The sequence below is a fragment of the Haliotis rufescens genome, unplaced genomic scaffold (genome assembly GCF_023055435.1).
Source record: "Haliotis rufescens isolate VD_foot unplaced genomic scaffold, xgHalRufe1.0.p SCAF_3, whole genome shotgun sequence".
Taxonomy (NCBI): domain Eukaryota; kingdom Metazoa; phylum Mollusca; class Gastropoda; order Lepetellida; family Haliotidae; genus Haliotis; species Haliotis rufescens.
The window spans coordinates 66,353,413-66,375,836 of record NW_025964001.1 but is presented as its reverse complement, the minus strand read 5'-3'; the positions used below and the strand labels follow the sequence as shown (position 1 = coordinate 66,375,836).

General features: G+C 41.7%; 1 protein-coding gene across 1 annotated transcript; it reads left to right on the top strand.

Annotated features, from left to right (window-relative positions):
• Window positions 1-12,294: 12,294 nt before the first annotated feature.
• Window positions 12,295-19,376, top strand: LOC124151489 (cysteine-rich PDZ-binding protein-like). The gene is made up of 4 exons (XM_046523979.2): window positions 12,295-12,343; window positions 13,775-13,895; window positions 16,815-16,897; window positions 19,242-19,376. The coding sequence occupies exons 1-4, from the start codon at window positions 12,328-12,330 to the stop codon at window positions 19,322-19,324; spliced, it is 303 nt and encodes a 100-aa protein (XP_046379935.1). The 5' UTR covers window positions 12,295-12,327; the 3' UTR covers window positions 19,325-19,376.
• Window positions 19,377-22,424: the final 3,048 nt, after the last annotated feature.

Sequence of the window (22,424 nt, the reverse complement as noted above, 5' to 3'; positions counted from 1 at the left end):
ACATACAGTATAACTACAGCAAATAGTCGGGACCAAAAAAGTAAATTCGTTATATCCGTCAGTTCGTTATAAGCGTGTTCGTTATAACCGTAGTTAACTGTAATTTGAATGGCTTACGTTACCGGGACGAAATCGTTCCCGATCACGTTCTACCCTTTTGCCAACTGCAGAGACGTAACGTGACGTTGCAGCAGGATAATGCCCGCCCACGTTTTGCACGTGTTGTAACAGACTTTTTGAGGCAGCATAACACTGCTTTACTGCCGTTTTATTTTCTCCAGACCTCTCCCCAATAGAACCTGTCACGAATGAGATGGACGAACGCCTACAACAGGTTTGGTTTGGTTTGGTTGGTTTGTTGATTAACGCCGCACTCAGCAATATCCCAGCTATATGACGGCGGTCTGTAAATAATCGAGTCTGGACCTGACAATCCAGTGATTAATATCATGAGCATCGATCCACGCAATTGGGATCGATGACATGCATCAACCAAGTTAGCGAGCCTGACCACCCGGTCCCGTTAGTCGCCTTTTACGACAAGCAGAGTCACCTGCCTACAACAGGACCACAACCAGTAGGTAACGCTAGCTCAATTTGACACATATTTGGTTGACATTTCTAAAATATGACAAGCGTAGGGAGGGTCATTATTTTCAGCACTTTAGTGCATCAAAAACGTCTGCCTGACGTTTAAGGGGAAACAAGGACTGGTCGAGTGGAGAAATCATGCTATGCGACGAAATGTCAAAGCTACATGTTAATATTCGCTAAAATTATTTGTAAACTTGTCTTTAACGAACTGGACAAACGTTACTATAACTAACGAGGTGTGTTTGTTCCAATCCACTGCTAGTTTCCAATCCAGTGAACAATGCTCCAAACCATTCGCTGGGTTTCTAAACTGACGTCTGTTTCAGATAGGAGAACGTCATAGGCGTAAAACTTGTACATTCTAAGCGAGATGTTCAAATCAACCAAGATATTCTACCTCCAAATCCGTGTGACTGGATAGTCTTTCGACATTACCATGATAATTTGCAGTGGTGGTACGCGCAATTCTGAATATCGGAAGACAGATGTCGCGTCCAATCAAAGTCTCAATATTCCAGAACAGCGCTTGAAAGATGAATGCACTTCTTGCAGAGCTGTCCAGCATCAATATCAACATCTTACATTCTTGTGTAGTTTCTTCTACTGAGGTGATATAACGTGTCAAGGTGAAATATTGATTGTTTGTTTTGTTTTGTTTTTGTTTAACGCCACACTCGGCAATATTCTAGCTATATGACGGCGATCTGTAAATATCCTAGTCTGGACCTGACAATCCAATGATTGACATCATGAGCATCGATCCACGTAATTGAGATACGATGACATGCATCAAGCAAGTCAGCGAGCCTGACCACCCGATCCCGTTCGACGCCTCTTACGACAAGCATGGTCGACTTTTACGGCAAGCATGGGTTGCTGAAGACCTATTCAACACCGGATCTTCCAAGTAATTGGGATCAATGACAGGTATCAACCAAGTCAGCGAGCCTGACCACCCGATCCCGTTAGTCGCCTCTTACGACAAGCATGGTCGCCTTTTACGGCAAGCATGGGTTGCTGAAGACCTATTCTACCCCGGATCTTCACGGGTCCGGATAAAATAAGGCATACATATATTACACAAGGTATATTTATGAAATATTGTTTAACGCCGATATTCCAGCTGTTTGACGGCAATCTGTAAATAGTCGAGTCTGGGCAATCCAGACAATCCAGTGATTGATATGACCACCGAGCAACGCAATTCAGATACGTTGACATACATCAACAAGTCGCCGGTCCTAACCGCCCGGGCCATTTAGACGCCTCTTACAAGCAAAGGTTGCCGGTGCCTATATTCTCACCCGGGACCCGTACCGAGTGCACGTCACAAGCTCACCTGAACATTTGGTTCACCTGAACTCGAATGTGAAAACTTTCAGTAGTTCGCTACTTATAAAACCACCCGTGAAGATCCGGGTTTGAACTTGTCTTCAGCAACCCATGCTTGTTAATGCTTCCAAATTGAGTAGATCGATGCTCATGATGTCAATCATTGGATTGTCTAGTCTCGATTATTTACAGATCCTCGTATGACAGCTGGAATTGCTGAGTACGGCGTAAAAAAAGCAAACAATACAATAAACTACGGTTATAACGAACTCAAAGGGATAAAAAAAATGTGTTCGTTATATCCGTAGTTCGTTATAAGCGTTTCAACTAAAGGTTATCGCAAATGACCGGAACCAAAAACAACAGTTCGTTATAAGCGTGTTAGTTATAAACGTAGTTTACTGTACTTTTAAACCAGCGATGCTGAATTAAATAATCATTGGTATTTTCATAGCGTTTTGATGCGCGTCAGGAGAATGGTCCTAATGGGCATGAAATATTTGTATTATGCTTTTGGGGAGTGCGAGATTACGATGACGGGAAGATCAGAGGATGTTTAATGCATTATAATGCACTAAATACGTTCGAAATTGTTTTCGTTGCATAAAAAGCACACATCTATACATAACCGTAATTGTGAATTGGAGATGATGCGTTGTATATGTCAATCGGATTTCCACCGTGTGTTTGCCCATCAGATGCCGGTGTCCGTTTCAAATCATCACCAGAGACGTAATTCTATCCGTCTGATTGTGTCCGAAAGTATACACGCTTCCTGGGTAGAATAAATATTATTCTGAATGCAAATTCATGTGATATCGAAATCAAAATCGCCATACGAAAGGGCAAATAAAACCTTAAAAAACACAATGCATGGCTTTTCTTACTGTTTTGTTCTTTATCCGTTTGATTAGTTGAACATAGTTTTGACAGATCCGCATGTCCTCAAATATTTGCTTTAGATCAGCCTCGGCGGGAATTCTATTAAAGTCAACACACCAAACAGGCGAGCAGACGACAAGCGCCGCCATTTTGATTACAAGATCAAGTCCTGAAATGGAGAACAATTCCAGTAATGAACTGGATCTGCCCATGGTGATTGCAGGACTTGAAATGATTGGAAAGGGGGGTTGAAGGCATTATGCTGTAATTTAGAAAGTACTTGATGTGCTGGGGTGAATTCAGTCGCTTTATATCATTAGGCATACCTTCAATCGTTTGGTTTCCACAGGTATAAAACTTCTTGGCATGAAAGGATGCGATTATGCGTAATTTTGCGTACAGTATGCGTGGCCATTGCTCGAATGCGTGTGCGTCTGTTCGGGCTTATCAATGTCGGGCTTTGATATGCATTTGAATACAATCGTTATCAGCCCCTTGCCTCTGACGGTCTCCATTGGTGGATGGTCCGGTGCTGTCTGGAAGCTGTCGATGATCGCATCAAAAAGTTATGATTATTATGGTTGTTTTGGATGATGCTAAGTTTTTCGGTTGGAGTGGTGATGATTGGTTTGGTTGGTTTGTATACCCCAGCTATATGACGGCGGTCTGTAAATAATCGAGTCTGGACCAGACAATCCAGTGATTGATATCATGAGCATCGATCAACGCAATTGGGATCGATGACATGCTTCAACCAAGTCAGCGAAACTGACCACCCGATCCCGTTAGTCGCCTCTTACGACAAGCATAGTCGCCTTATTACGGCAAGCATGGGTTGCTGAAGACCTATTCTACCCCGGATCTTCACGGGTTTGGAGGTGATGAGGTGAGGTGGGGTGAAATGGGGTTTAACGTCGCGTCCAAGATTATTGCACTTATATAGCGAGGTGCATGCACGTGTGTGTGTGTGTGGCTGTTTGTACTAGTCCGGACTGATGCCGATTTATAGTGCTAGCACACTGAGTGAGTGAGTGAGTGAGTATGTTTTACGCCGCTTTTAGCAATATTCCAGCGATATCACGGCGGGGGACACCAGAAATGGGCTTCACACATTGTACCCATGTCGGGAATCGAACCCGGGTCTTCGGCGTGATGAGCGAACGCTTTAACCACTAGGCTACCCGACCGCCCCGCTAGCACACTGAGATACCATGCCGCAGTTTAACATGAATACCCCACTCAGACACAGTATACTGACTCCGAGCCGACCAGTCCTTGTTTTAGCCCCTTAATGCCGAGCGCCAGACAGGGTAAAAACAAGTACCATCTTTTAACGTCGTTGGGTATGACGCGGCCGGGGATTGGAGGTGATGAATGTGACCTTGGGGTAGACACCTATAATTATTATATTTTCATAACGCTTCTTTCGTGACACTCCGTAAGCCGAACGAAGGCCTTTGTTATGGAATGGCGCATGTGGTCCCAAATGAAATAGACCTCCTCCGTGGTCTAGTGGTAGAGCGATCACCCGGAGAGAGGAATGTCGGGGGTTCGATCCCCGGACACGTCATAACAAAAGACGTTAAAATATGGTACTTGTTGTTACCCTGCCTGGCGCTCGGCATTAAGGGGCTAAAACAAGGACTGGTCGGCTCGGAGTCAGTATACTGTGTCTGAGTGGGGCATACATGTTAAACTGTGGCATGGTATCTCAGAGGGCTAGTTCTATAAAATCGGCATCAGTCCGGACTAGTACAAGCAGCCCCCCCCCCCCCCCCCCCCCCCCCACACACACACACACACACGCGCACGTACATGCACGTCGCAATTTAAGTGTAATAATCTTGGAAGCGACCTTTAACCCCATTTCACCTCACTTCACCAAATGGAAAAGTGCTATCGCATTCATGACCACTTGAATCACCAGTCTTGTCCTGACAGGAGTAGGCAAGAACGTAGACGCCAGTGCAGCGTCCAAACCAAAGCCGTGATGACCACATTGAAACATATCGTGACATTCAATTCTCTCTATTGTCTTTAAAAAAAACCATCCTTACTATTTTTTGATCGGGTATTAGACCCAACTGCCATCGAAGACGTGTAACATGTAAACTGGTTCGAAGCAGCCACGGACCCGTGAAGATCCGGGTTAGAATAGGTCTTCAGCAACCCATGCTTGACATAAAAGACGATTATGCTTATCGTAAGAGGCGACTAACGGGATCGGGTGGTCAGGCTCGCTGACTTGCTTGATGCATGTCATCGTATCCCAACTGCGCGGATGGATGCTCATGATGTCAATCACTGGATTGTCAGGTCCAGACTCGATTATTTACAGACCGCTGTCATATCGCTGGAATATTGCTGAGTGCGGCGTAAAACAACAAACAAACAAAGCAATCAGTTATGATAATCCGCGTGAGTCTTGGTAATGTGATCTACTCTCTTCCCATTCAATACCGGTGTGCGTGGATACCAAGCTGGAATATTGCTGAGTGCGGCGTTTAACAACAAACCAACCAACCAACCAACCAACCAACCAAGATTCCGTATGATCCATTTTAACGCCCCTTCTTCTCTTCTCTGAAGCCAAACGAATTTCTCTTCGGGGTCACCGTGACAAACCGTTTTCAAATCCAGTGTAGTCATTTTCAATTAAGGAAGTGTATGGTGTGTGACGTTCGCCACGTGTCATTCCTACTGAAGGCCGGTATCGACTGACAACATGTGGCTGTCGTCCCAACCAGAACATGATCAAGGTGAAGGGTTCGTGCCTCCAGTAGGATTTTGTGTTGCAACTCGTCAGCACTTGAGTCTGATTGTCTGAACTCAAGACTGAAATAACCTTGGCTCTGTTCAACAAGGCGACCTTAGTGTTTTATTTCTAACAATCAATGTGATTGAGTGGAGAATGTTTTACGAAGTAGACTATCACGATGACCGGAAATATACAAGCCTGTGCCAGGCAAACCAGTGGTTGATAACATGAGCAACGACCCACTCCGTGATACACAAGGCATACATTGCAACATCGACGACTGCGACCTCTTCTGCGACTTACAACTGCGGTTGATGCTTCTAAAGCTCTGACTACCACGAATATTTCTACTCTACCACTGCGACCTGTACTTCCACTACTGAGACAAAAACTTCTACAACAACGACGAATACTACTACCACTACGACTAATACTTCTACTACTACTACTACGACTAATACTTCTACAACTACGACGAATATTTCTACCACGACAAATACATGTACTACGACAAATACTTCTACAACGAATATTTCTACCACTACCATGACGAATACTATTACCACTACGACACATATTCTTCTACTACGACTAATACTTCTACTGCAACTACGACCAGTACCTCTACAACTACTACAAATATTTTAACTAATACAACTAATACTCCTACTACTACGACAAACACTTCTACAACTACGACGAATATTTCTACCACGACAAACACATGTACTGCGACGAATACTACTACAACTACGACAAATACTTCTAAAACGAATATTTCTACCACTACCACGACGAATACTTCTACAACTACGACGAATACTTCTTAAACTATGACGAATACTACTACGACAAAAACTTCTCCAACTACGACAATGTACTATGTACTATGACGAATTCTTCTGCAACTACGACGAAAACGTATTCAATATTCAACTACGACGAATACTTCTACAACTACGAGTGATACTTCTACAACTACGCCGAATACTTCTACAGCTATGATGAATACTACTACAACTACGACAAATAATTTTACAGTAACGATAAATACTTCTACAGTTACGACAAATACTTTTACAATTACGACAAATACTTCTACAATTACGACAAATATTTTTACTAAAGCTACTAATACTTCTACAACTACGACAAATACTTGTACTACGATGAATACCATGTCACACTCCCGTCCACGACACAAACATGGCGGCATCGCATCAACTAATTACCATGTTTATTCGGTGAACTTTGATTCAATGCAGGCACGTGGTGGTTCACTGGAGGTCATGGAGACAATATCGGCCCAGTGACCTCATTGTCAGATCAGCGAGGAATGGTAAAGCAATGAGGTTTACTGACGATCTCACTGGAATCTTCATTAACGCCACAATCTCCGTTCCTGGAGGGGAAAGCCAATTAGTGAAGTGGCACATCGCTGACATTTCGGCCGGGGGTTGAGATACCAGCAGCCCCGAGCATGGGGGTATTTCCCGATAATATTTCGTATCTGGTATCACGTGCTGTAATATTTGTCATTTCCAACGTTAATCTTCCGTTGCTTTCACAGAGACGAGGTTTCAAAGTGGTAAATGATGGCACGGCTCGCGTTTTGTATGCTCATGTTAAAATAAAGGATTAAGGTGGATGCACGCCACTTCTATTCAGGTTGAAATAAAGGATTAGGTCGATGCGCACCTCTTCTGTTCCTGTTGAAATCAAGGATTGGGTGGATGCACCTCTTATGTTCATGTTGAAATCGACCGCCTCCGTGGTCTAGTGGTAGAGCGTCCGCCTGGAGAGCGGAAGGTCCGGGGTTCAATCCCCGGCCGCGTCATACCAAAAGACGTTAAAAGATGGTACTTGTTGTAACCCTGTCTGGCGCTCGGCATTAAGAGGCTAAAACAAGGACTGGTCGGCTCGGAGTCAGTATACTGTGTCTGAGTGGGGTATTCATGTTAAACTGCGGCATGGTATCTCAGTGAGCTAGCACTATAAATCGGCATCAGTCCGGACTAGTACAAGCAGCCACACACACACACACACGTGCATGCACGTCGCTATATAAGTGCAATAATCGTGGACGCGACGTTAAACCCAATTTCACCTCACCTCACCTCATGTTGAAATCAAGGATTTGGAGGATGCGCACCTCTTCTGTTCCTGTTGAAATAAAGGATTTGGAGGATGCGCACCTCTTCTATTCATGTTGAAATAAAGGATTTGAAGGATGCGCACCTCATCTGTTCCTGTTGAAATAAAGGATTTGAAGGATGCGCGACTCTTCTATTCATGTTGAAATAAAGGATTTGGAGGATGCGCACCTCTTCTGTTTCTGTGATGGATGCGCGCCTCTTCTATTCACGTTGAAATAAGGATTTGAAAGATGCGCGCCTCTTCTATTCATGTTGAAATAAAGGATTTGGAGGATGCGTGCCTCTTCTGTTTCTGTGATGGATGCGCGCCTCTTCTATTCACGTTGAAATAAGGATTTGAAAGATGCGCGCCTCTTCTATTCATGTTGAAATAAAGGATTTGGAGGATGCGTGCCTCTTCTATTCATGTTGAAATAAAGGATTTGGAGGATGATCGCCTCTTCTATTCATGTTGAAATAAAGGATTTAGAGGTTGCGCGCCTCTTCTGTTTCTGTGATGGATGCGCGCCTCTTCTATTCATGTTGAAATAAAGGATTTGGAGGATGCATGCCCAACGCTTAGGATAAGCGTCTTTTGTACGGTAATGGAATGTATGGATGCACCCATGTGTCATAAACTTACCCCACCTTCACAATCTCATCAACATCGGATAGTTTACTCCGATACATGCATCCGTCAAGATCTACCAACCCACCCAGTAGATGTTGAATCGAAGAAGAAAAACTTATCTTAATTAGATTAATTAAACCACGAATGTATTAAACGTCCTTCAAACAAACAGCGTTTGTACAGCAGGTGTGCATCATCCGCCCCAAGTATCAGCATCATTCCAAACGAAGCTGACCTGGCCTGGGAGATATAGGGCTAATTCCATGTCATGGCCCGGGGGCCCGGGCGAGGCCGTAATGATGTGACAAACACCCCCGGGCCCGCTCCGCCCCGGGGCCAAGGGGATCACAGGGCCGTGTTGTATGCAGCGGCTGGTGGGAGACCTGCCTAGGCACTGCTACATGTTTAGTGCTTCTTTCCTTAATTAACTTATTTCGTAAATGACACCGCCAACGTGTGAATATCTATGTAATTGGCGACACTTTCATCGCGTGGTGAAACGGTCACATCACTAAAATGGTTACTATGACGGCGATCACGATAATGATGACGACGACGACGACGACGACGACGACGACGACGATGATGATGATGATGATGATACAACGAACTTTAAGTTACTTTGAGTGAGTGAGTTGAATCATGAAAATACAAGTTGGGGACAAGTGATACTTGTACAAATATCCAACTGGATAGGATTTAAAATGTGAATTTTTCCATCTGTGTAAATTCTTTATTTTCATTGTGCAACATTATAAACATCAGAATGCTCGTATGATTTCAAGTTCTTCGTCAAAGAATCCCTCAGAAACATTTTTTTTATTTAGATATGTCTTACATCTAACAATATGCCCAAGACACAGTTAAATGTGTTCAATCATACTGTATAATTCCGCATGTCCCGATGTGCTTTAAATTGCATCTGAAATATATATAATATATGGGGAAATATATGTGAACCATTTTGCCAAGTAGTACAATTTGTTCGAAATATTAGGGCTGCTTGCATTTTCGTATTTTAGTTATAGGACTTTTTTCTTTACACTTTTCCTTTTGAAATCTTTCAAGGATTATAATGTAGGATAGAATTACTGAGAGTTTGCGACTGTGGTGTCATACTGGATCTTTTTCTGAGTTTCTTTACCATTGGCCCCCGAACAACCTGTGCCCGTCCCCGTGAAGATTCGGGGTAGAATGGGTCTTCAGGAAACCCATGCTTGTCGTAAGAGGCGACTAACGGGATCGGGTTGTCAGGCTCACCGACTTGGTTGATACATGTCACCGTATCCCATTTGCGTAGATAGATGCTCATAATTTCAATCACTGGATTGTGTGGTCCAGACTCGGTTATTTACAGACCTACGTCATATAGCTGGAATATTGCTGAGTGCGACGTTAAACAACAAACAAAACAACCAAACTATGCTTGTGGTAAGAGACGACTAACAGGATCAGGTGGTCAGACTCGCTGACTTGGTTGATGTATGTCATCGTATCTCAATTGCGTGGATCGATGCTCATGATGTCAATCACTGGATTGTCTGGTCCAGACTCGATTATTACAGACCTCCGTCATATAGCTTGAATATTGCTGAGTGCGGCGTTAAACAAAAAACAATCAATATTTCATCCGGACACGTTATATCACCTCAGTAGAAAAAACTACACAAGAGTGTAAGATGTTGATATTGCTGCTGAACAGCTTCGAAGAAGTGCATCCATCTTTCAAGCGCTGTTCTGGAATATTGAGACTCGGATTGGACGCGACATGTGTCTTCCGATATTCCGAATTGCGCGTACCACCACTGCAAATTATCATGGTAATGTCGAAAGACTATCCAGTCACACAGTTTTGGAGGTAGAATCTCTTGGTTGATTTGAACATCTCGCTTAGAATGTACAAGTTTTACGCGTATGACGTTCTCCTATCTGAAACAGACGTCAGTTTAGAATCCCGGCGAATGGTTTGGAGCATTGTTCCCTGGATTGGAAACTAGCAGTGGATTTGAACAAACACACCTCGTTAGTTATAGTAACGTTTGTCCAGTTCGTTAAAGATAGGGTTTACAAACAATTTTAGCGAATATTAACATGTAGCTTTGACATTTCGTCGCATAGCATGAATACTCCACTCGTTACTCCGAGCCGACCAGTCCTTGTTTCGGCGTTAAATAACAAGCAACAACTTTTACCGAAGAAAACTTGAAGCGTAGATCTAGTCTAAGGGGCGTAACTCTTGATAAAACGTCACAGATGTCGAGGCGAATATTGGAATGCGATTTACGTCGCTGTTCAGTATTATTCCGGCCAGAAAGCCGTAAACCTCACGCAGCACGGATGAACGAATAACATTCTTTAAAACTAATTATAAGCCACATGCTTAATTTAGTTCCCTTTTATCTCACCAGGGTTGGAAATAAAATGAAGTTATTCTTGCGTCTGCAGCTGTAAAATACTCACCCGGAAGTAATCCATACAATAAACCCGAAACCACCACTCATGCTCAATCCACGGGGTGTGCATTAGCCTGAGCCATACTGAAAAATATATTCGATGCCGTTATATTCCGTATAGAACAATGACATGAAACTTGGTATGGTATGTTCCTAAGTATCAATAAATGTGTCACCAAAGTATGTTGAAATTGCTCTTAGTGAGTGAGTGAGTTGGGTTTAACGCCGCTTTTAACAGTATTCCAGTTACATCACGGCGTGTCAGCAATGTGGAAGGAAAGCCCGAAGTGGTACAGGTCTCAGACGTTTACCACTTCGGTGAAACCCACGAGCACGGGTATAGTGCTGAAAACCCTAGAAACATAATCGGGGCGAACCGGGATTCGAACCCACAATCATAGGTTTCTGGCGTGACCAAGAGACGCAACTCTGCAAGCGAACCGCGGCGCCTTAGACGACTGGGCCTCCCGTGCCCCCAAAATTGCACTGATCAATATATTACTCTGTTGAAAATGGTGAAAACTATTTATGAATCTGAAATAAAGTAGCGAACCGAAACTTTCAGTCAGGTGAGATAAAAATGAAAGTTTCGATTTTGTTAACTGGAAAAGTGTGACAGTTTTGAACAACAACATTATACTTTCTTGCAAATCAACAATTGTTTCAATTAAGTTGTTGATATCAGTCTTTTAGGAGCAAAATGATTATTTATTGTGTGATTGGTGATGAAATACTTTCTTCGTGAAAATATCAACTTTGTCAGATCCCTGACATGTTATTTGGCCAAATATTATGTACATATCGTCTATTTTTAATAAAGATATTAACATAGAAGCATGACTGGATCGGTTATCAGCTAACACATTGACAGAGAACCCTAATGATATGTATAACGAGGCGGTTCACGTTTGTTATATAATAGATCTATTATTTTAACTCAAAATAACTTAACACACATGTCCTTAATAAACCTTTTTGAAATATGTCGAAATATTCGGTCGTTCATTATCTTAGTTCAGCGCCTGGTGAAAATGATGCCATGGTCGATAAATATTGCCTTTCAGAAAACGAACAGCAGCCATGCAGCTTGCTTTTGATGTTGACAAATGTTGTAAGAGGTACTGATTTGTTCAAAGCAAAAACGACTGGACGTAATGAGCTTTTTTCTTTCTTTGTCGTATTAATTTGTAATATGTTCTAAATCTAAATCGTAAAGTCCCTTATTAAACACTAAAAATCCACTGTCCAACAACCCATGCAAGTCTATAATAGTTTAGCAAGTCTAGATCTTCTGCATAGGTCTGAACATAAAGAGATTCTCTGGACTCCTTTCCATTATATTGTCAGACATTTTTCCATTATATGTTATAAGACAATTCAACGAAATTAAAAAAATCTATTTTCATTTCAGAGTCTAAATATGCAAGCATATCTAAAGAAAATCCGTTTTAGTTTACGACATTGGCCGCTATGAGAATATTACGACATTACCACTTCCGGAAATGCGACTGCTTCACGATACAAACAGTTGTGAATAACAAAATGGTCTGCGAGAAATGTAAGCATTTAGTTTTTGAGAACTTTTGCGTATGTGTCAACACAACATTCATGTTCATATGGTTTGATTAATGGTAACATAAATAGGTAGCAAATAGACTGGAGTAGGCGTTGGAATATCCTGTGCATGTTGCGATCCAATGTCGTTTGTGAACAGTACTTCGCTCAACATCCTTCTGTAGACTAGTTCTCAGTGAATGGGCCTTCCGAGTGAATCTCACAACATGTAACTAACATTCTAGGTCTGTACTAACAGGCGAGGCCGCTCCTCTTCGACACTGCTGGCGAGTGTGTTCGTATGTGCGGAAAAGGCCCAGAATATTATCTGTATAGTCCGGTGTTCTTACTGGGTTGTCGTCAAAACGGCCTCAAAACACAAAAGTCAAAACGTCCACAAACCCATAGTCAAAACGGCCACAAAAAAGTCATAAGGGCTACAACAAAAAATAATAATAATGTGAGCAGGATGTGTACAGAGTATACATGTAAGATATTGTTGTTATTAATAACAAATGAATATCCAATATGAGTAGGGGTTGTTATATAGAGAATCTCACCCGAGTGTCTTTTGATATCAAATATATCAACACTCGTTGATATATTTGATATCAAAAGACACAAGGTTGAGATTATATTTATCATCCAACATCATTCTTCCAACTTTTTCCGTTTGTAGACAGTAATAAGCAGTGTCTTAGTGTAAAATGTACTGCTTACAGCTACAGTAGCAGATCCATTAGTGATGTAATTTGATTGTAACGTCATTGTAACCAATGACATCACAATGGTCTGCAAAGCATTGTGATGCAAATTCATTGCAGCGATATCTACAATGTAGATATCGCTTGATCTCACCCAAGGATATCTACTGTGGGAGCCAGTTTTGGATGATAAAACAATGTATTATCTTCCAGTAGGGTTCACATGTTTTAATGTGTGATATGTGATGTGTAGTTAGTGCTGAAGATCTGTGTGTATAAATTAATATGATCTGATCTGATCTATGAACTGTTTTACAATGAATAGAATACATTTAATGCATAGGGTCAGCTGCAGGTTTTGAGTCCCGACTTCGGGGGTTTCCGTAGTATATAAGCAGCACGCGTAAATACCCAATGACATTTTTTCAGCATGCGTACAACGGAGCTAATTTCTGAAACACAACTACGAGGTTTTCTTTCTGAGTTAAGCCTATGAGTAGAACAATTTTATCCTCCAAAATTATTTCATTTTTTTTTTAATTTTAAAATGTTTACTCATTTGGGGAAAACTCAACAGAGGGATGAATAGGTATGAGAAAATATATTGGTTACCCAATGAAAAATGTAATAACTCGATTCAAATAGAAACCGTCGAGTAAAAACTCAATTGCTCAAAAAGTTATTTGGAGCTCTGCTTATGTTGTATATATTAAATGTCTGACTGACTTCAGGCCAGAAGAAGCTGGGGAAGGTGATAACTCCTGATCCCTGGAAGAGTGGAGCGCGGAACACGACTGAAGGCGGGGGTCGCAAAGTAGGGGAGAACAAAGCTTTGACAGCAAAGAAAAACAGGTAAGTGTGTATGTATGTGTGAAGTGTGAACATCATGTTTGTTTGTTGATTAACGCCGCACTCAGCAATATTCCAGCTATATGATTTTAGTCTGTAAATAATCGAGTCTGGACCAGACCAGTGATTGATATCATGAGCATCGATCCATGCAAGGAAAACAAACCATTTGTTATACATGTGTCTATCTCCGGCAACAGAGTGAATAAAAAACAGAAACCATCTTCATGAGAAAGTTATTGAGTATGTTGATAGGGAATCTAAAATACTTGTAGAGGTGTGATAAGCTGATACACATGATATTATCTATCATGATAGTATCACTATTTATTATTTATAGTGTTATTCCACGGTTGAATAACCCTCTTCTATTCCCATGACACTGTCATCAAAGTCAAATGAAGTATTGGTTTAAGCAATAATATTTGTTTTGCTCATATCACATGCATTGATTTGTTCATAACATGAGTATATTTATTTTCCAATCATGAAAGCAAATAATATGATGTAAATAAGGCTAGATTGAGGAAGCGTAGTTTTCACTGTGTTGTGATTTATACCAATATTGGATGCAATTATGGTTATTGTTCAGAAAGCTGTTATGGATGCTTTGAACAACTTGCTCCCTTCTGTCCATCTTCTTGAGGCAAGGGAGTTAGCTGACTGTTAAAGTCCAGTTTCCACCCTTGCAGAACTAGGCTGGAATTTCTGGGCTCGATCATACCGCCATCACTGGCTATTATGAGTTATTTTCCTTATATGGCCCTCCTTTTGACCAATCAGATTCCACTTCTATTATCACTTGCATTTGCTTCAAACAAAATGACAGCACCCAGTCAAGACACTCTGATCGATAATCAAGATCTATGTTGTAATAAAATGGGTCTTCTTCCCGGAGTGCATCACATCACTAAGCACCTTGATTAAAAACATTAAATATTTGGAAAATATAAGTTGACGCCGAGTTGGCAGTACACATGCTTTGCAAATCCTGCAATCAACCCAAATCTGCATGGCAGTTGACGAACGGGATGTTGATTTTGTAACACAATTTTTATTAGACTAGTCTTAGACTCCTTAGTCCAGCCAAAATATGACTCCATAATTCCAGACTAGTTCAGCAAGGGTGGAAACTGGACCTTTACTGTCAGTTAACTCCCTTGCCTCAGGAAGATGCACTCTGTCTCATTCGTTATGTTCATAGCGTTTAAAAGGAGAGAAGATACTTTTACATACTGTCCAAGCAGCTGCTTGTATGTCTGTTTTCCTACCATGCTATATTTTCTGTTAGATTACCGGTAAGGTATTGGTGCAGTGTCTAGTATTTGCCTTACAACGACACTACAAATATTCAGTGATTTCCTTTGCTCTGTCTAGTTCCTAGTCCAGGGGACTTTCAGTCACTTTTGGGGTCTGAGTCTGCCAACATGTGAAACACTTTACTTGACTTCCTAGAAATGCAATCATAGAAATGTCACATGGGTAATCACCATTGGTCATGTCCAACTAGTCGTCAGCTCATTCCGGACGCAATGTAAAATAACTAGATATTGGAATATAACACCTAGTCAGACTAGATTGTTACTTGTCTTGGAGTAGTGGCCGTATCTATCCATGCTGTCTTATTGTTGCACATGCTTAGGCGCCTTAAGTCTTTTTTAGATGCGGATGTGGGGGCACGGATGGCACAGTCGTCTAAGGTGCCGCGATTCGCTGTGCACAGTTGCGTCACTTGGGCATGCCAGAAACCTATGGTTGTGGGTTCGAATCCCGGTTTGCCCCAATTATGTTTCTAGGTTTGTCACCACCATAGCTGTGCTCGTGGGTTTCACCGAAGTGGTAAATGTCTGAGACCTACATCACTTCGGGCTTTCCTCCCAGTACGCGTTATAACTGGAAAACTGTTAAAAGCAGCGTTAAACCCAACTCACTCACTCACTACATGAGGACGTAAAGAAGAATATCACCATTGACCCAGTGTTCGAAATAAAAACATGCCAGGCGGCCATCAGGACCCACAGACTTTAGAAGCTTCAGGCCCTGACTAAATCTTCAGGTCCTCATTAACAAACTGCAGCCTCTTGTAACAAATAAATCAACACGTAAATTTACTGCAGGACATAAGGACCCATACAGATTTGAAGCTAAGGGTCCGACTCGTACTCCACCTGCCTCGGGCCTATAAGCAGGCGCTTATTTTGAACACTAGACCACCTCTGTGGTCTAGTGGTAGAGCGTCCGCCCGGAGTTCGATCCCCGGCCACGTCATACCAAAAGACGTTTAAAGATGGTACTGGTTGTTACCCTGTCTGGCGCTCGGCAATAAGGGGCTAAAACAAGGACTGGTCGGCTCGGAGTCAGTATACTGTGTCCGAGTGGGGTATTCATGTTAAACTGCGGCATGGTATCTCAGTGGGCTAGCACTATAAATCGGCATCAGTCCGGACTAGTACAAGCAGCCACACACACACACACGTGCATGCACGTCGCTATATAAGTGCAATAATCTTGGACGCGACGTTAAACCCAATTTCACCTCACCTCACCTCTTTCGAACACTGCATTGACCCCCTGATACGGAATAGAACAGTCACTTACATGTAACATGCAATCTACAGTTTGGATACATTTTGTATTTAAACCCCGATACTTTTTTGCGACCCACAGAACAATGTGAATTAATTGTGTCAATCCTCGATTTGTACATGTTGTATGCTTGCATTACACAATTGTGTGCCCTGAATATTTATCTATGGTGATATGCTCATTAATAAGACATTCTTAATTTGTTTTGAAACAATTCTGAACTTGTCCAATAACATGTACAACAGTATTTTCATGCAATGCAAGTTATCCAGTTCACTAGTTTGAATCATGTGTGTTTTTGTAGACCCCGAGTAAGATGGGAGATTTGTGTTTCAGGTTCAACCCCTATTCTACAGGATTTGACAAGTGCCGCATCTGTAAATCCTTCGTCCACCAGCCTGGCTCTCACTACTGTCAAGGTGGGTTCTATGTTACACAGCCACGTGGACATTCCCAGACGGAACCCATGTTTGCCTACTTCTGGGTGTTCCAGGGCATAACTGGTCATAAGTAGCCCATGTATGTCTTCGTTTTGGAATTCTGGGCAGAATAGGTACCCAGTACTTCATGCTTGTCATCTTCCCGAGGCAAGGGAGTTAACTGATGATTAAAGTCCAGTTTCCACCCTTGCCGAACTAGGCTGGTATTATGGAGTTATATTTTGGCTGGACTAACGAGTCGATGCATAGCCATATGAAAATTGTGTAACGAAATCGATATCCAGTTCGTAAACTGACGTTCAGATTTCAGTCGATTGCAGGATTTGCCAAGCATGTGTACCACCAACTTGGCTTCAACAGATATTTTCCAAATCTATTCATGTTTTGAATCAAGGTGTTCATGTGATGTGATGCACTTCATGAAGTAAGGCTTGTTTTATCACAATATAGATCTTGATTATCGATCAGATCGTCTTCCCAGGACGCTGCCATTTTGTTTGAAGCAAGTGTAAGTGATATGAGAGGTGGAATCTGATTGGTCAGCAGGAGGGACATAGAAGGGACATAACTTGTAATAACCACTGGTGGCGCTACAGTTCAGCAAGGGTGGAAACTGGACTTTTCTGTCAGTTAACTCCCCTGACTCATGAAGATGTGTGCTTGTCACCTGGTGGAGATTCCGGGGCTGGACGGGTCCCAGTGCCCAATGGTTTGTCCCATGGGGTTTCTGGGGCAGAGTATGTTATCCAGTGCTTTTTACCATGTGGACATTTCAAGACAGAATACAAGTACTTGAAAAATACATTCTTAAAAGCATTGTGATTTATCAGCACCTCTGTAACCTTGTGGTACACTCACTGGGAGACAGATACGTGTTCGATCTGCGGGAATATAAAGAAAACATTTGTAATTTGATTTTACATTTCATTACTTTGTGTTCAAAAGCAAAATAAAAATCTAGCGAGAAGCATTTATTCGTTACATTATAAACGTAATTTGTATTAATAAGATCCCTGTTAATGAGATTTAACCCGACTGGAGAACAATAGGATGACATCACTGGAGGTGTATAATGGCAGCTTTGAAAGAGCCAGATTCTCTCACGACACGACCGCCTCCGTGGTCTTGAGGTAGAGCTTCCGCCTGGAGAGCGGAAGGTCCGGGGTTCGATCCCATACCAAATGACGTTAAAAGATGGTACTTGTTGTTACCCTGTCTGGCGCTCGGCATTAAGGGGCTAAATCTCAGTAAGCTATCACTATAAATCTTGATCAGTCCGGACTAGTACAAGCAGCCCCCCCCCACACACACACACACACACACGCTATATAAGTGCAATAATTCTGGACGCGAAGTTAAACCCAATTTCACCTCCCCTCTCACAACACATCCTGTGCTTACATCATGTTCTGACTGACGGTGCTTGTGATTCCATATTGAATATTGAGGGTTTCACCTGTGAGGTGAGCTATGGAGAATTCCAGATGATCTGTCCTGAGTCAATTATTATATCTGTCCCGAGCCTTGGCGATGATTACTGAAAATCATTGCACCAGTATTCTTCCTGTGGGTAATATTGATGTCAAATACTTATCAAGAAATGTTTTTGGTATTTTTCAACTCGGTTACTTCCTCTGCTTGTTTTGGTTTGAGGCATCTTCCCGAGGCAAGCGTGTCCACCAGCCTATACCAAAGTCTAGTTTCTACCCATGCCACATCAAGGACACTTTTCTTGGCTTGACCCTGGTGCCACCTCTTGTAATAAAAACACGATATCCAATCAGATCACTTTTCTTATGTCGTACAGCTTCCAAAAAATGGCGACTACCATAGGCATGATAGGGGACGACCTCATTGATCAGATAACAAAAACTTTTGCGATTTCATCCCATAGGCAGTCGTTGGGAGGATTAAATGATGAAATTGACATTCGTCAACAAAGACAGGCAGTGGTAAGTCACTGTCATAAGAAGGTGTTCCAGTCGTGGATGTTGATTTTGTGAAACATTCTCTGATTGGACTATCGATGTGTGCGAACGTCCAATCATATTCAGCAAAGGAAAGGGGGCTTGATGGGGCAAGGGTGGAAACAAGACTTTGATAACAAGGCTAGTGGATGCTCTTGCCTCGGGAAGATGGGTTGGAGGTGGCTTAGATACAAATTATAAACATAGTGAACATGGTTAATAAAATATTAGAATTCACTAAACTGTTTCTACTCTAACATACACTGATATATATGTGTCTCAAGCGCAGAGAGCATTGATACTGTAAACCAGTAATGAAAGCACTACAGTTACCATGGTTACCTTCTCTTTTGCAGGCTGTGCCTATAAGAAGGGAATCTGCGCCATGTGTGGCAAGAAGATCATAGACACATCCAACTACCGACAGACTTCAGTTTGAGGAAGACTATGGCGTCAGGACAACAAATTTTGTTTGGGAAGACATTTGAAAACAAAAAAAGAGACCTATTTGTTTGTTTTCTATATCAGATGGGATCAGAGACGTAGGCGTATCAATCATTAATGGAGTCTGCAATTTGGACGCAGGCATGTGCAGCATCCCTAAGTGGATTGTGGAAGGCAGCTATTGGCTGCCAGAATGAGGATTGGGTGGTCACAATGGCTGCTGATTATGACTCGTACTCAGGGTGGAGCCACGATCTTGCACTGATGTTTGTCTGAGGCATCTCATCACCTGTCGGCCATATCATCCTTGCTGGAATGTATCTGTATGTTCCTGTAGAATCTATGTTATTCATTCAGTCGATATTCATGAGCATATCTTTGGCGAAGTGTTGGCTTGTCACGCCCAGAGTCCACTCCCTACATGGATAAAATGTTTGAAGCATTTTATGGCTGACAACCCAACTCACTCACTCACTCACTCTCGCACACATTCACTCACATCTTTATTACAAATATTGTATCCGTTTTTTTCTTTTTATTTATTTGTATAATATTCTTGGTATAAGATTATGAAAATTATTGCCAAAGAAAAAGGCAGATACAGTGATCCCTCGCTACAGTGCTACCTTTGGTTGGTTGGTTGATTGATGAGCGTTATAGACGATCAGCGGTTTATTCGAGGTGGAGTCGTAGGTGGTAGATGACCAACACAACAGTACATGCTCTGCCTACCTAACACAATCTACGCTGCACGTTTCAGAGTTTAAAAAAAGATTAGAATAGTTTATGATTCATAGTGTAAAAAACGATTTATCGAGTGTTGTGCGCTTTAAAAAAAAAACACAACGTATCCCTTCAGCGAATTCTGGTGAACAAACAAACAAACTTGGTCAATAAAAATATGAAATTTGATATAAAACATCACTAGACATGATAATTTACCTTTTGAATTGTATTTCCTGCACTCCGAGGCATTGTTTTATATGCAGAGATTAAGATTACCGTGTGTATTTCCTCGTCAACTGAGCCGGAAATAGCAATCAGCTATGCACAGGTTTCCTCCCGTATCTACCGGTGATTCAGTTCAAAGGTACCCAGTGATACAACTTCAAAGAATTTTGATGCAATGGTCGGAAGAAATTGTATCTGTAATTATTATTTTATCAGGAATAACATATTCCAATATCGCGCAATAGCGAGGGAACACTGAAGTGTTATTTTCCTTGTAACACGGTAGATGTTTTGCATATTACAAATGTTATGCAATAACTAATCCATTTGGTAGATGAAGAATCCCTGTAGCTTCTCTTTGGAATGTGCTTAGAACAAGGACTGGGGGCTAGAGAGGGTCCATAAGGAATGCTGAGATTTTCAGTATTCTGTGTCTACCCTGGTACTATCTGGGTCTATTTGTTTGAATCAGAAGTCCTAGTGGAAGAGAGCTTAAAGATTTCCATCTGCATCAGAAATCTACATAACTTGATCCCTCTCTGACTGTATTAGCTAGAAATTAGTATTTAAATATGATAGGGTTTCATTATCAAGCCCAGAAACCTGATTGTGGGTTCGAATCCTAGTTCGCCCTGATTATGTTTCTAGGTTTGTCAGCACCATACCTGTGCTCATGGGTTTCACCTAAGTGGTAAACATCTGAGACCTGCATCACTTTGGGCTTTCCTCCCACATTAAGCTGACACGCCGTGATATAACTGGAATACTGATAAAAGCGGCGTTAAACCCAACTCATTCACTCACTCACTCATTATCAAGCACTCATCATATTATTAATTGGTCTGTTCCAGCTGAGAATTGAGTATACAGTCAAGTCCCGTTAATCCGACATGGCTGGTTGTATATGACTCTGTTGGATTAACGAGTATCTCAGATAAACAAAATTAAGTAGTACCAACGTTCCTCGGTCATAGTTCGCGAATGCTTCTTCTGACGTGACCTGTAATGGGATGTCCTCGGCGATAGCGAGAACTTGTAACTGATTTTAATGAGATTGTGGTAATCTAAGCATGTGATTAATACTGTTTTCTTTTTTAAAGCATTAATTGTTTATTGTTAAGCAAAGTCTATCTCTGCAGCTTTGTAATATGCAGATACCAGCCGACTCGTCTCGCATTAAAACACAGGCTTTGTACTCGCGGGCAGATAACCACGGAGTACGCTGATCACTGTGTCGGATTAACGAGACTGATTAATGTGTGATTTCGGTAATTCGTTGCAAATTAGGTGTGTCGGAGTCAGAGTGCGAAACTGTCGGATTAACAGGTCTAAATAGCACTGATTTAAACGGTTCCCATCATTTGTGTCGGATTAACGAGTTTTGGATTAACGAGACTTGACTGTAGTTGTATTGATTTATGTGAAGTGTTTTCTCCAGGAAAAACATGTTGAAATACCTTTTTAAGGCATTTGAAATGTCAATAATCTCACCCCCATCTGTTGTCCATCTTACTGTATGTGTGTGTGATCATGTGTAGATTTAACATGTTTTTTGAATGGTTGAATATTTGAGAAAAACAAATTGTTTGTAAATAACTTTTTTCTCCTCAATAATTCTTGGTAACAATTGATAACAGAGCATGTGATCAGTCATTATTCAATCAACAGAACATCTTGTCTATAAATTGTACAGATCACCTTGCACCTTGTTTTTCCAGTGTATCATATCTCCATTCTCTTATGATAAATACCTTGACCCGTTAGCCACCATAGCATCATTTGGAGTCAAGTTTGAGTGACATGATGCCAATAATAACCTCATGATCAAATTTGACCTGTGAAGATCAGAGGTAGAATAGATCTTCAGCAACCCATGCTTGCCATAAATGGCCACTATACTAACAGGATCGTGTGGTCAGGCTTGCTGACTTGGTTGATGCATGTCATCGTATCCCAATTGTGTGGATCGATGCTCATGATATCAATCACTGGATTATCTGGTCCAGACTCGATTATTTACAGACTGCTGTCATATAGCTGGAATATTTTGCTGAGTACGGGGTTAAACAACAAACAAACAAACAAACACAATCAAATTTCCCTGTTCTTTCATGACTAAAATAAGTGGAAATATCACTAGTACT